Genomic DNA, 16,065 nt, shown 5'->3' with positions numbered 1-16,065 from the left:
AATGTTGCCCTGGGAAGAAGTATGATATGAAAGATGTGAAACTCTTCTGGCTTTTCTTTGTCTGTGTACTGACGTTTCGTTCACCTGGCATCGTGGTGATGTGTGTGGACAGTTCCACATAATTGAGACACACGAAATATGAAAACTGTGCTTCTCTGTTTAACTTGAGAAAAGTTTTTTTGATTAGATATCCATCCAAAATGTATTGCGTATGCCCTTGTCGTCGAAAACAGAATGCTCTCTCTCGTTTTGGCCCTTGATGGTTGGGCTGTGTTCTGACTCAGGGCCCGCGGATCCAAGCTGTTGGCTCTTGCTCTGGACAGCTCTTCTGTTTTTGTACTTTAGAGTTATTTTGATCACTTCTTGCTCCTTTTCTCTTTTTCTTTGTTTGCTTTTCTTTCTCTTTTTCTTCCCTTCTGTCCTTTTCCTTTTTCCACTAGTGGCCATTATTTCTTCCCTTAGGGTGGGAGCTCTTAACCTGGAGGGAATGCACAAACTTTTATGTGCGTATTATACGAGTGTTCTTGGAGGGGGAAGATTCTTGGCCTTCATTGGCATCTCAGCCAACAACAACTGCAAAAAAGGTAGGAGGTGCTCTGTAGCAGTAATTTTTGAACTACGAGTTTCATCCCATTAATGGGTGAGGAAAACCACCCACTGGGTTTAGGTTAGGATCAGCAGTTTTAAAATATTTTGTAGCGAATAGAATTGAACAAAGGGTATCAGTACATTGCATGTGATAAAGATATTAACGGTTTTGTGAACTTTTATTTCATATATATATATGTATGTGTATGTATATACACACTCAAACATACACGTACTTGGTTGTGGTGAAAATTTTACTTTTTGCAGTGAATCGTAGTTAGACGCTTGAAACACACCTCCGCAGGAAAGCTCTGATTTACAGATGTTGCCATGGTTTCTCTGTAGTGTGCAGAGATGCTGTGTACCACGTTTCTTAGAAACGTGGCTAACATGAAAGTGATGCTAGAAGTTTTATTTTTTCCTTTTGAAATGTTTGCAGAATTAATTACATAGGACAATTTAAAGGGGAAGGTAAAATAGAAGGTAGGCCAGCAGCGGCACTGGCAGGGTTGCTGCATTTGAGAGTAGAACCTGGTCCTGTGAGCTCTGAAGGTGGAGGCCAAAAGCAGTTCTCAACTCTGGTTACCCATCCTTTCTCTGGGGAGACTGCAGAAGACGGGCCTGCCTGCCCCTGCCCCAGACCATTGAAATAGTCTTTGAGGAGGGAGTTCTGGAAGAACTTTCTCATAGAATAAAAGGCAGGGCCTTTGGGTTATGTATCCATCAGGGGACTTTTCCTCTGGGTTCTGAACTGTGGTCTGGAGAGTGGAGGTTGCTGGATGCCTGTCCTCCGGAAAAGACTTCAGTTTTCTCTGTAATCACAATAGGAGCACTCAAGTATTATTTGGTTATTCACAAGGCATCTGTTCTGGAATTCTAGAGATATCTGAAGTATGAAGACGGAGATTGTTTTGACTTAGGAATGTTTGTACATTCTTGATTTAATGTCTGCCCTTGAGTGAAAGATAAACCTGCTAATTGAGTTTGTAGAAAGGTAGAGCCTGTCCTCCTCTCTTAACCTTTTTCTTTTCTTTCCTTCTCGTTGCCTTCTCTCCCCTCCCCCCTCCCTTCCCTCCTGTTCCTTTCTCCCTTTGAGATGTCAGAAGATGGTTCCCCAGGGCAGTGGGAGTGGAGGGGGCTTTCTGTTATCATGGTGGTGGTGTGCATGCCTCAGGACTTGGGGTGCTGCAGGATGGGAGCATGGACGGGTGAGCCAGGAGGGCTGTGTGGCTAGGAGGTTGGTTACGCTGAGTAAACAAGTACATTGAGCACATCCATCCATCCATCTATTGAGGGTAATGAGAGCCAGACTTGTCTCTGTTGGAGAGGCCAGATGAGACCTAATTGATAGGTAGTCCATTCTAGGGGAAGGAGTGCTTTTTGTGTGATCAGCTTAGTAGAAGAACACGCCCTGGATTCCGGCCGGAGTTTCTCTGTGCGCCCTTTGGGCCGTAGGGACCAGGTGGAGTGTGAGCGCAGCCCAGAAGTGGCCTGGAGGGAATGAGCTGGGTGCTGGAGGCCTTTCGTGGGCTCTCTTGGCACTGGCACTGTCCGGTGGGTCCGGAGCTGCTTGGTGTTGGGCGCAGTGCGTGCCTACCTCTCATTTCCAGTCGAGTGAGAGAGTGGAGCTCTAGGGGGCAAGAGGTGGATCCTTTTTGCTGCTCCCCTTTGTCAAGGTTTACCATGCTTTTCTTCTTTTGTTTTTTTCTCCTTGGCATGTTCAAAATAAAAAGGACACATAGTACCCAGCTCTTTGACGCACATACTTGAGTTTAAAAAAACTGTGTCTTACCACCAACTTTTTAATTCCAGTGGTTACTTAATGAGTTAGTTTGCGATCCTTTTTAGAGCATGATGCAATATGAAAACACCAACTTCAATTTGTATACAGTTGCTTGTTAAAGGAAATAATGAAGTACAGTCAGCCCTTGGTATCTGTGGGTTTCTCATCTGCAGATTCAACCAATAGCAGGTTGAAAGTATTGGTTGTGGGGGGAGGTGGCGGAATTCCAGAAAGTTCCAAAAAGCAAAAAACTTTGCCATGAGCTGAAAACTATTTAGATAGCATTTACATTGTAAAAGGTTTTATGAGTAATCTAGAGGTAACTTAAAGTATTGGGGAGGATGCGTGTAAGTTATATGCAAATATTATGCCATTTTATAGAAGGGACTGGAGCATCCTTGGAGTTTGGTCTTTGCAGGCAGTCCTGGAACCAATTCCCCAGGGATACTGAGGGACAAATGTATATTGTTTGTAAGTCCAAATGTTAATTTATGTAAAAATAAACTGTCTGGTCACTATTGTTCTGCTCCCTGGAAAGGAGTTTTGATTTGTTATTGCAGCTACCTGAATGTAGAGTGGATAGCTGCCTGAATAGAGGAGGATTGTAAGCTCCACCCAGCTCATCTGCTGCTACCAGAGAGAGGAGGATTGTCACTAATGAACCTTTGAGTTATTCTGTTGGCAGATGTGGGAATATTTAAATCGTTAACTAATGCACGTAGAACCTTCAAGGAAGAAGTCATAAACAGCAAGGGCACGTATCACAGTAGAGGACAAGCCTAGGAGTTCAAGGTTAGAGGATACGTATCTGGAACGTATACTGTAAAGTGGAATAAAGAGAGCACAGTTTCTTTTACTGTTTGCTTGTTTAGGTTGATAGACGGGCTCTCTTTCTGACTAGTTGAGTCATGTTGGTGTATTGGTAAGGTCATTGTTGCTGTGTAACAACTTCCCCCACCGCCTCAGGTAATGGCATGAGACTGCAGTTATTTATTTGCGCACAGTTCCGCGATTCTCCGGCTAGCAGTTTAGGCTGAGTCCGGCTTGGTGCATCTTCTGGTCTCACCTAGAATCACGCATGTGGCTTTCAGCATCTGGTGGCCTAATAGGGGCTGGGTGGTTAGAATGTTCTTGCTCCTATGTCTGCCGGTTATCTACAGGTGCCTCAGTTTTCTCCGTGACCTCTCTGACAGGCTAGCTCAAGCTCACTAACATTATGGCTTCTACTCACAGTCATTAAAAAAGGGGGCACAACCTAATACATGAATGCTCAAGCCTCTGCTTGGATCTCATAATGTCCAGATTGAAGGGGTGGAGGGTAAACTCTATGTCTTATAGAACGAGTGGCAGAGTCCCATTTCAAAGGGTATGTGTACACACAGGGGTGGTAGGAATTGTTCCGGCCATCTTTGCAAACAGTCTACCACAGTAGGACAGGGGACTCGGTGGGGAAAGATATAGTTTAAGGATTTGTTCAGTGGCAATACGTGGCATACAAATTTAATAAAATATTAGGCACTGTATGGTAGTGTACTTGGTATTATATTTCAACAGAAGAATAATTGTATGAGAATGGTTTGTGCTGTCCACTCTCCTAGTGATGAACAAGCCCTGTGCGAATTAGTCATTCAGTTAAATACTTATGGGGCATCATTCATGGGCCAGACCTGTTCTAGGTGATAAGAAAACAGCTGGGGAAAAAAAAGCACACATAATTCTATATAATTCCGTATATATGAAAGTCACAAGTAATAAAGAAAAGCTTGAAACATTAGGACTGTGGCTTTTGATTTTGGATTTGGGGCATCCAAGTTTGTTCTCCATGTAAGAATGCCACACAGGCAGATTTTTATCAGGAATTTAGCCACTGTGAAGTTTGTTTTAAAGAGCAACTTAATCAGTTTCTCTGCTAAAGCAGTTACATTAAAAGGAGATTCATGTACTTTTCTACTAAAGAAAGCTGAACCTTTAATCAACAGATTTTAAAGGAATAAATTATTGTATTTTCATATCTATCAATCTTAGTAATTCTAGTATATTAGTTATAAGCTATTCAGACAATGATTCAGCGTCTAGCATCTCCCATCTTCTTGCCTGGGTGGGTTGGAATGTGAAGAGACCTTCCTGGAAAAGTCTTGTCTAAATGGGATATTAGTTAGGAACGTTGTTGGAGTCATCTCTTGTCCGGCCAGATTAATTGGATCCTAGTACTAGGATGTCAGAAATAAATGCTAAAAATTTCATGGAAACTGAGAGCTTTTCTTTCACAGCAGCAGTCTTGTCTATTCTGACAAGATTGTATTCTATAGGTTGAAAGTAGGTGTAACAGTGACCTGTTCAGTTTTCCAGATTGGGGGAAAAGTCTTTTATAATTAAAATAATTGTGACCCATGTTTAAAAAAAATCAGAACGTTTGTACTGTTCTGTTTTCTGTTCTGTTTAATTTTCTAGAAAGATCTGAAAATCTCCTTGAGACCAATAGTGACAATACTGGAAAAACTTGTTGCTCTAAAAATGTCACCTTTTGTTGCATGACCCTGGAAAGGTAGGGAAGTTGGAGGTGACATTTTTCTTCCTTCCTTCCTTTCTTTCTTTTTTTCACGTTTTTCTTAAAAAAAAAATTTTTTTTATCACTGTTATCTTTTTGTTAGCATCCCCCTACTCCTTGCTGCCAGCCATCTTTATCATGTTGAAACTGAAAGGAAAAATGGAGCTGCTAAGATGAGTTACAGTTAAGTGACTTTTGCTTACGGCATTGTGCTAGTCTTCGTACAAAACGACCTAAACCAACACTGCTCTTGCTGCCAAGAATTTAAGATCGTAATGGAAAGGAAGATAGTGTTCTGGTTTGCAGTGTGAGAGGGTTACTGTCTGCCAAAAAAGCATTGATCCCTCCAAAAGTACATTTAAATTCTGCATTAAATTTAAATTCAACGTGAAAGGAACTCCCTTTCAGAAAGTACATTTAAATTCTGATCTTACAGTCCATTAGCTATAAAATTACTTTGTTTGACTGCCCGAGGGATAACTGTTGCTTTAATATTGAGCTGTATGTGGTCTGAGCCCATTGTAGAGATTGACCGTCCATGTAAGGGCAGTGCCAAAGTCAAGGCCCTGCTGGACAGGTATGGGTGTGAGTAGGGCCAAGGGGAAGCCCAGGCTACTGTAGACTGAAATAGGAGGATAAAGAAGAGAGAAGGAAACCCATTCTAAGTGGAGTCAGGGAAGGCATAGCTCTCGCTCACAATTAGCCATGGATGGTGACGAAAGTTTTGGCAAGTATGACAGGGCTTTGGAGAACTCTTATCCAGGATCATGAATTAAACTAGAGATTTACTTTGAAAGGCATTTTCAATGTATACATCTGTGTTTTCCATTTATCAGCAAAATGAATAACCATCATTGACCATCTGTCTTCAGTGATGTCAAATGTTCTTGAAAAGTATAAAATGAATGATCGGGCAGTAGAGCTAGTGTTTTTAACAGGATGAAACCATGCGACGCTAAGACTTAAGATGTTAAGATGGGTGTATTTTATTCTTTCTTTTGCAGACATACATTGGAAGTGTGGTTATATCCGTTAACCCATACCGATTACTGCCCATTTATTCACCAGAGAAAGTGGAAGATTACAGGAACAGAAATTTTTATGAACTGAGCCCTCACATGTAAGTATGGTATTAAACGTAAGTTTCTCTTTCACTCCAGAGATGTTTCGTTGACAGATGTGTCCAGCTGTTTCCTTGGAGTCTCAGGAAAATATTTTAGTCATTTTTTAAAAATTAGATGAAGGAATGTAGAAGTTAATTGTTATGCCTTATTTTAAATAATAAATAAAGGCAGAATGCTTCATTTGGCTTCAGGCTCTTTAAGTTCTGAAATATTTGGGTTCAGTATGTAAAATATTTTCTGTTAAAAATTCTGTGTAAGTAGCAGCTGCTGCTAATTATTTTTTGCAAATAAAACAGGAATGTGCATTGTTTATTATTATAAAGAGGCCAAGCAGCATTGTCACGTCCTTGTTGAGTCAAGAGAGATCCCATGTGTTGGGTTGTGTAATGGTTTTTGAAGAAAAGAAGTAAATAATACCTTCAGGTTCCACTTTTCATGGACATTGTTCACCAGATGTGTGCATTAGATCAATGATTTCACCTTTCCTGAAGTTAGTTGCTTATTTGATTTTTCTGAGAAGAATCACTTGTAAATAATTCTTGTAAGTAATAGCCTACAGTAACCACATAGTACTGAGGTAGAGAAACCCTGAACTCAAGTGAAAGAATCTGCAGAGTTTCAGTTGTGTCCTAGCAGGAAAGAATTTTCTCTACATGATTGAAGGCAGGCTCTATTAATTTTGGTAGAAAATAAATCTAATAAGTAAAGAACATATATGCTACTGTCCAGATGTTTAGTTTCTCTTGATAATGGTGCATGCAGTGACATACAAATAACTAGTGAAAATGCTTATTAAAAACTAAACACTATGTGTTTTACCATTCAAGCAAATTCTGATTATTCAGTTTTCTCCTAGAAGTAGATTTTGCAAGGGAACTTGTTTCATTTTGCCTTAGCAAAAATAAAATATGAAATTTGTTGTGTACACTTATTCCTATAGTTAAGTCTCTGCAGTGAAATACTTTATTTGATGCCTTCATATTTATTTTAAATTCTAGACCTTGAAGCCATGTTTCTCAAATGCTTAGATCAGATATGTCAGAATCTCCCAGGAGCTTAGGTAAAACCAATTTCCTAGGCCTTATCTCTTAATAAGCCTGGACTCTACATTTTGTACAAGATTTCCAGATGGTTCGTATTGTACATACAAGTCTGAGAACATGTTGTCTTAGATACATATTTGCAAATGTTTTTCCCTTTCTTAACTGCTTATCACAAATCCTGATCTTTTACAGTAATAGCAATAATGATGATATCAATAATAGCTTCTATTTATGAATGCTTACTGTGTGCAGGAAAAAGAAAACTTCTCTAAGTACTTTGCATGTATTATAATTCACATCATTCTCAAAATCCTGTGAGGTAGGTATTATTAGAAATGGAGAAATTGTCTCAGAAAAACAAGTCATTTATCAAAGCCACACAGCTCATGGGTAGGAGCAGGGCTGTGAAAACAGTCATCTGCTGTGCCTTTCAGCTGGAAATGGGTTCCCCCATCTTCAGCTCAGGGCTTCTTACTGTGCCATTTCATCCCGCTACCCTTGGGGTTGCCTGTATTCCGCGCCCTGGGCCCTCCGAGATAACCTTAGCTGTGCCTCAGTTTACCTCCAGAGGCTGCATGCCATTCTTCCATTTGCAGCTTAAACTCCATTTTGGGGATGTTTAGATGTACAGTAGAAGTTCATGCTGTCCTCGCTCCTGAAAGATTCCTCTGAGAGGCTACACAGCACTGCTACCTGGCTTCACCCATTACCTCTAAGGGAGAAAACCATTCCAGCAATAAAATAAATTCCCAGTGTGCTTAAGATAAAGACAGAATCTTTTTACCATGGTCTATAAAACATTTGCATAGAGTGCAAGGTACAATTTCACCTGAATTTGCGGGATTCGTATCACACCTCCCTCCCCATTTTACTTTGTCCTTTCTGTCCTCAGCTCACTCCTTCTTGTCCTTCAAGTCAGTGTCATCTTTGCACATTCTGTGCCTTTTGCCTGGAATGCTTTTCCCTCCCTTCTCCCCAAGGCAACTCTTGTTCTTCCTTTAGATCTCAGATTGCATTAGACCTCCTCCCTCACCCCTCCTTGCCGAGATCTGCTGCTCCTATCACAGTTACAGTTAAACTTTTCTGTATGGGATTATTTGATTCATGTCACCTGCCACGGCAGCATTTGCTCACCATAATATTCTTAGCACCCGAAAGTGAGTGTTCAAAATATATTGAACAGGACTTGGGTTTGAGTCCCAGCTCTTCCATTTACAAACTATGAAATCTTGAGCAAATTACATGAAAAAACACTTCAACTCAGAAATTAAATAATTTGCTCTGTACAGTGGGAAAGTAATTATTAACTTCTAGGATTTTTGTGAGGAATAACTGTCTAGTAGATAAGTAGATAATATAATTGTCTGGAATAAGTAAAGTGCTTAGCAGGAAATCTACCACAGCCCTGTTGTAATAGACAGCTGCTGTTATTAACAATGATAATTATAATAATTACTATAATAATGAGATCTGTGGGACACATTCCCAACATTTTAACAGGCTCTTTCTTACCACCTTCTCCTCCATGGTGGGACATTTCCCACTTCCTTTAATGCATTTTCCTGTATTATTCATCGTGAATGTCTGTCTTTGACGGCAACTGAAACAGGGTCAGTGCTAGCTAGCTTCCCTACTAAAACCAGCCTGACCTTCTCAGATAGGATCTTTGCGATATAACAGGGTAAGATGACTTTAGGCTTTTGATGCATTCTAACCATAATTATTTCAAGAATTTGCTTCCAATTTGAGTGAAAAAGAACTTAAGCAGCTGCTCGGATCATATACCTTGAAAATTGTCTGACTGATTTACCACAGATTACATTTGGGATTTTATTTGACCTGTTGTTCACTGTTAGTCTGCAAAAGCATCCAGATATTTCCCTTACAGCTCATGTGTTTTCAAAGGTGTCCAGAAATTATCTTTCTTTATAATTTCAGACAATTGAAAAATATTTACATTCTGTGTAGATTTGTGACTTTCAGAAAGTGGAAATGTGTAAATGATAAAAGGAAAATAAACAGTGGTTTCTTACCTATATCCCTTTCCAAAAATAGTTTTATGTTGTCACACCTCGTCTGCACCCTTCTTCTCTCGGTTCTTATCCCCTCTGTGTTTGGGGCTGCACCTTGAGCGTGGTAACGTTGGGTGACTTGCCCAGGAGAAATGAGGGCCCTGCTGGGGGGCACAGATGTTACCGTGTGCTTTTCTAGTTGTTTAAGCCGTGTCTTTCCAACATGATTTAAAAAATTTTTGCACATAGGAATTCTTAAATATCATGGTAAGGACTTAATACATTTCAGACCGCTCAGTAACTGCGTTCGTGGAGAACTGCCCCAGATGCCAGACCTCGCAGATTGGAAGGAATGATAGGGGAGAGATAAGGGAGAGAACTGTTTCATCTCCCGCAGCTCAGTTAGACTAGCAGCACGACAGCCACCTTCTGGTATTAGAGTCACCAAATCCACTGGCCTTTCCTTGGGTGATTGCCTTTTCACCTTACAGCCCTAGATGCAGTTTATCACCCTCAGATGGATCTTCCTAAAATCAGATCGTGCTCCTCCCGAAAACCTTCCTGACCCCCCTGCCCCATTACTCTTTGACCAAACTCCAAGTCCCTTGTCTCACTGGTCAGACTCTCACAACGAGTCTTAGCTCTCCCCTCCAGCCCAGACTCTGCTACGCTCCTTCATGAAACTGCCTTTGGAGTCACAAACTTACCACGTCTTTTCCTTTCTACTTCTCCTACCCCAACTCTACTGTTAAAATCCTGCCAGGCTCCTAGGTTCTGTCTTAAAGGCTTGATCAGCCCCAGACTAACCCACCAGCGACTTTTCCTGCCTCCGAGTTATCAGAACCACTTATGCAGCCTTACACACCACCTCTTTCACTGTGGTTAATTGTGTTCAGTGTCATCCTCTTTAATGAGCTAGGAGTGTCTGTAGATCAGGAACTTTATTCTATATGTCTGTGGCGCTCTCGGTACTTTTCTTTAAGAGCTCAATAACTAGAGAACAAAAGAGGTTTTAAATAATTTTTCAATTTTTTTTCATTACATTTTACTTGTATTATCTCTGACAGTTCAGTGAAATCAAACTACTCTTGGTAGGCTATTTGCAGGGTTTATTCAAAACTTCATGTGGTATAATGAGAATTTTTTTCACTTTTATGAAAAAGTAGACTAAAATATTATTTTTATAGTGCTCTTCAACACTGAGTGCTCAGGTTCAATTTATTTCTGATGTAGAGCTCTTAGCATCTAATTATATCCAGTGTCTAGTGAAGGGAACGTGCCTCTTGGAAGAGTGTGTTGCGGCCCCACCCCCACCACACCCTCCCGGTGGTCACTGCCCAGGAGGGAGCTGAAGTGTGTCCTTCCCAGACTGAGACAGAGTGTGGTGGCCCTACTGCGTAGGTGTCGCAGGCACTGTTAGAAACAAGCAGTTTTCCCATTTCAGTAAATGAAAAACCTTGCAACAGATTCTAAAAACTGAGAACAGTGTCTTAAGGCCTTGAAAAATTTCTGGTTACTCTCACCTAAAAACGGGCAAGGCATGCACGGGAGGATTCTGATGTTGCTCCTGTCAGTTGTCCGGACGTGAGGACGTGAGCCCCCTGTCCCCAGGCAACCTCTCACCCCTAATTTTATGCCAGACTGATCTTGTAGGACCAGATGCTGTGGCCCACAGAGTGACGTTGCTGGAATGCTTGTGTGTTTTGAGTCCTTGTTAACCCTGTTGTCATTTTATTCTATTCAAGGTGAGCCAGGTACATGTTACAAAGAACTTTTCCGACCATATCTCAAAATGTGCCAGTGCTGTGGGTGGATAGTGATAGAGGATAAGGGTCTCAGGCAGAAGACCCAGGCACTGTCCCTTTTCCATTGTGTCTTTTTCTCTCTAGCAGAGTTGAAATTCTGTGAATAAAGTTTTATTTATTTTGAGAACTCTTATGACAGTTAAATCCTGAATTTGCATAGCGGTTGCTTGTATAACCGGATGTTAAATTACTTTCTCAAGGAGAGGGTGTGTGTGTGTGTGTGTGTGTGTGTGTGTGTGTGTGTGTGTGTTGATGTCATGTCATGTCCCTGAGGCTTTTGTATGATTTCTCTCATCTCTCTCTTTTGGAATAGTTGAGCCTCTCATCGATTCAGTACCTCCCAATAAACCCCTTGCAGAAAAGGGTTTTATGCTTTCCCATCTAGCATTCTTTCTATTTACTGCTTTAGAAAAGTTACTCATTTACTAAGCAAATATTTATCGAGAGCTTACCATATGCCAGGCTCTCTTTAAGGCGCTGGGATACCGCAGTGAACAAAGCAGATAAGATTCCTGTCTTCGTTTCAGAGACAGTCCTCAAACTTAATTATGCAGAAACCGAGATTGTTCAAACCATCAGTTAGGGGGCAGAAGGGTAGAGCAGAGGGAGGTGTGCTTTTGTGAAAAACAAAATGAATTTAAATAATAATCTTATAAGGCACCGCTAAGCCATATTCTCCCAGGGAGTTTAAGTCAGTAGCTGATAGGTTGTGGTCTGGAAGGTTTGCATCTGCTTACGTCTCAAATACACATGAGTAACTTGTGCAGGAGGGAATCTGAGCTCTGTCTTACTCTCTTGTTTAGATACCTTAAATTGACATCTCATATGACGTCTTTTAAAAATAGTTAAAATTGCCCTCTTCCCTCTCTCTCTTCCTGGCTGTCATGGGTCAAAATAAGCAGAAGGCAGTCACCGTGTTTGCTTTCAGTCTTGGCACACACTTGTTTGATTCTGGACGTCTGTGGATTAGACAACTTCTTGATTTATAGAGACCAGTTCCTATTAGCAGCACAGTGCACTGTGGTAGTGAAGGACATGTGCTAAACTGCAAGTTTCCTGAGGCCGGTCCCTGGTGAGAAACATTTCTGGGCTTCGCACTGAATCAGCTTTTACAAAGCTCCTTGAACTGAATTTCCTGCTTTTAACTCTCAAAACTTTTATTCTCAGTCTGTTGCTTTATGGAGGTTATTTTCAAAACAGGTTTTTCAAGCTGTATGTTCTCAGTAGAAAGAGACCTCAGCTAATTTCCTTTCAGATTATGAACCTTTTAAAATTTAAGTTGTAGGGGAGGGTATAGCTCAGTGACAGAGTGCTTCCTTCGCATGCATGAGGTCCTGGGTTCAATCCCCAGCACCTCTATTACAAAAAAATAAACAATTAAATCTACCCCCCCCCAAATTATAGTTGAAAGGTTGGTTCTTACACTACTGTGATGTTTTTACCATGAAAGTCACTGTAATAGAATAATAAGTTTGTTAATGAAAAGTATTTTGTATGTCTGAGATGTCTAGAAAGATCCCTAGTTAGAATTTATATTACCCACCCCCTCAGAACATGCACGTCTCAGAGTTGAAAGAAAGTTTCTGTTGAAAGGGTATTCATAAAGCCAAGCACACGTTCATATCAAAATGCATGATCATTTCAGTGGTATATAATCTTTTTTCTTTTATTTTAAACGAATTTTAAACACCTTTATTGTGGTATGGTTCCTGTACAAACTACACGTATTTCAGATGTATAATTTGTTGAATTTTGATAGATGTAATGGTATATAATCTTAAAGGGAAAGATTTGATTCTTAGCCAAAGAGGTTGCTTCCTGCCAGGTTTGAGGAATTTGACAGGCCCTGAGAGACTCCACAACGTTCTAGAAGAGATCCATTTCATCCAAAGGAGTGTCACTGAGGCCCCAGCCCTGAAAAGGTTTAGCCTGACACTTCATCACTGGCAAGGAGAGCTACCGTTGGGACCCAGGCGAGGAGCCCTGTCTAGAGAGGGTGTGTTCAGGGTGTGTGTGGGGAGGGGGGGGGCACCCCAGGGGAGGAGCACCCCCTGTGTTGTTGACATAAGACTCATTGCCATGGTCTGTTGCTGGGAATAGGTTAGTAGGACTGGAGGGGTAGGGCAAAGGGAATGGTGTGGGAGCTGTCTGAATAGCGGCTGGCAAATACTGGGCCTGATCTAGTCCAGGGAAATCAGCAAAGCCAAGGATAACAGATACAGAGTTCAGAAGGCCCTTAGGGGGGCCCACACTTGGGAGACGAGGGAACCAAAAGGAGTGGGAACTGGGGCTGTCATAGGGCAGAAATCCGTGCCAGGGGAGCGGGTCCTTGAGGACCAGTTCCAGGAAGGGGGCTTGTTGCTGTCCCCACTGTCCAGGTATGCTTTCCTCCCCACTCTAGCCCGTCTCAGGGATCCAAATCCCTAAGCAGAAGGGATTGTTCATTCATCCGATCACGGTTAAGCACCCACAGTATGTGTGAAGGGGTTGGGGATACAAAGATGATTTGTCCTTAAGGACTCACAGCCTGGTGCGGAAGACAGGGCAGTAAGTAAGCACCAACAGAAGAGAGAGAACTGCCATGAAGGAGGCGAGGGGTCAGAGTGACCACATGTTCTGGTCTGGCCTGGACAGCCCTGTCACTGCTGTTGTATCAGTAATTTTTAATAGTGCCCTTGTCCTGGTGGGTGTCTGAGTGTGGGTCCCACGTGGGTAAGGTGCTGGGGGGCATGCCGGGGAGAAGGTGGTCAGCCCTGCCTGAGGAGCTGCGGGATGGGACAGTGGGAGTCTTGAAGGATGAGTTTGGCGCATAGATGAGGAATAGGATTTAGGTCCAGGCGATAATTGTCCCACCAAAGGGAACAGTGTTGACTCGGTCTTTCAGCAGATGACATCCGGCTGAGTTGGGGATCTGGACGCAATTCCTGGAAAGCTGGACAAGTCTGGAGACAGCCTTGTAAAGCTGCGCTGGACACTTAGAAGAGCATGGGCCTGGGGGTGGATGTGCACCTGGAATAGGGGGCTTCCCCCTCGGCACTTCTGTGTTCCCTAATTGCCAACATGGGGACAGAGTGGCTTGTCTGAACTTAGAGAAGAGAAAGTGTGTGTAGACCCGCATTTCCTAATATTAGATCCTTTCCACTCATGCTTAGTCAATCAGCATTTGCTCTCTTATAAATGTGCTTCTGAAAGGTGTTAAGTGAAATTTGAATTCCTCCTTAGTATATGGGTTCACCGTGTGGCTGTTTTGTTTTTAAAGTAATTATTTCTTCCAAGTTCCGTTGTTTATAGCTCTTAACTCCTTGGCTCTGTGTTGCTCTGATCTGGTCTTTCGTTAGGTGATCATAAGGTTTGGGAAGCAAATAGACCAGCGTTGGCTGGGTGCTAACTCCCCGCCCCCATGTTTTGATGGTACATGGTTACCTGTGTGTATTAAGAGGGTGTAATTTTGTAGTCCTTCCAGAGTTGAGACCATCACTGCTGTCATCCATTCCCATGGTCCCTTATCACTTGTTTGTTTCATCCCCCCATGGCCTAAGAGCAGGTGTTGTATACTTTCTGGTACAAATGTATGATTTTTTTCCAACACCAACCGTTCTCTGACACCAGCTGGGGATGTAACAATTCAATTCTGGCACTAACTGCCCAGAGTTACTGCAGATCCCCCAGGTCAAGGGCTCAGTCTCCTAAGACATCCCACACTTCAAATGCCAGCTGAAAATGGAGCACCCAGGCCACCCACATTTCTACCCAACTGACTACAAATTTGGGGGTGTCCACAACCCCCCTCAGATCCAGTAATTTGTTAGAGTGACTCATCGAAATCAGGAAAACAGTTCACTTATATGTATGGGTTTATGATAAAGGGTACAACGCAGGAACAGTCAAATGGAAAGAGGCAAAGTGTGGGAGAGAAGGGGTGCAGCGTTTCCAGGCCCTCTCCTGGTGGGCTGGCTTCCCAGCACATCAGTGCCTTTACCAGCCCAGAAGCTCTGAATCTCCTTAGTCAAGAGTTTATAACCCAGTCTGCAGCCCCCATCCCCTTCCTGGAGGCTGAAGTTCCCACCCTCTCATCATGCATTTGGTCTTTCTGAGGACCAGCCCCTAGCCTGAAGCTATCTGACAGGGGTCCTACCATGAGTCACCTCATTAGTATAAATTCAGGTGGGGACAAAAGGGGCTTGTTGTGAATAACAAAAGACATTGCTATTACTCAGGAAATCCCAAGGGTTTTAGGAGCTCTGTGCCAGGAACCAGAGACAAAGACCATATATTTAATATATTTCTTATTAGACCACAGATATGCACTTGTGGATACATCCTTCTTAAGGCATAGAAGGCTTGTCCTAAGATACTTGAATGTTAGCTTCCTGTAGCCAGGTTAATGTTGGAGTTTCTGTTATCCTAAGGGTAGTTCAACCCAAGGGTAGTTCAGTTCAATAAACATTGAATGTCCTAAAGACTAACTGTCCAGTCCCCTCTCAGGCATCCCTCAACGTGTGCCCGAAACCCCATGCAGCCCGACTTGTGTCCTTAAGGACATCGCTCTGAGATTATCCCCCTTTCCACTGTGTTATCAACTTTTTCTTCTCCCTTTACCATTCCCACCAATGTATGTGCTTTTTTCCTCTTGATTTCCTGTCTCCGAACTATCACACCACTTGTTTCCCTTTATTACAAGGTTGAAAAACTTGTATATACTTGTTATCTCCAGTTTATCTCCTTTAAAAAACTCACCCTGATCAGACTTTAATGTCCCTACTTCATGAAAACTGTTCAAGATCATCTGTGACCTCCATGTTGTCAAATCCAGTAGTCAACTTTTGAATTCTCCTCTTCCCTTTATCAATAATTGACAGTGTGACCAAATCCTTCCTGAAACCCCTTTTTAAATTTGGCTTTCTGGCCTCCACGCTTCCCTGTTTCCCCCCTGGCACTCTGGCTGTTTCATCTCCATCCTCCACAGCAGGTACTTCTTCCTCTCTACCTCTGAGTGCTGGCAGGTCCCAGGGCTTGGCTTTGGGGCCTCTTCTTCTCTGCGGGCACTTCGATAAGCCCAAGTGGACTTCAGATATGTGCTGATGCCCCCCAGCTTCAGGTTTGCAGTTGGACCTCACCTTTGAGCTCCTGGTGACTCAGCTACGTTCAACCCTTCAGTATCT

At 42.4% G+C, this 16,065-nt stretch overlaps 1 protein-coding gene across 5 annotated transcripts in view; it reads left to right on the top strand.

Annotated features, from left to right (window-relative positions):
- Positions 1 to 16,065, top strand: part of MYO1B (myosin IB) — a 167,619-nt gene that overhangs the window by 42,003 nt on the left and 109,551 nt on the right. For all 5 annotated transcript variants that reach the window (XM_031452106.2, XM_031452102.2, XM_031452107.2 and 2 more), the window contains exon 3: positions 5,924 to 6,039. In XM_031452106.2, the coding sequence (XP_031307966.1) occupies positions 5,924 to 6,039 (116 nt within the window). The remainder of the gene's footprint in view (positions 1 to 5,923; positions 6,040 to 16,065) is intronic.

The sequence above is a fragment of the Camelus dromedarius genome, chromosome 4 (assembly GCF_036321535.1).
Source record: "Camelus dromedarius isolate mCamDro1 chromosome 4, mCamDro1.pat, whole genome shotgun sequence".
Classification (NCBI taxonomy): Eukaryota; Metazoa; Chordata; class Mammalia; order Artiodactyla; family Camelidae; genus Camelus; species Camelus dromedarius.
This window is presented reverse-complemented; position numbering and strand designations above follow the sequence as displayed.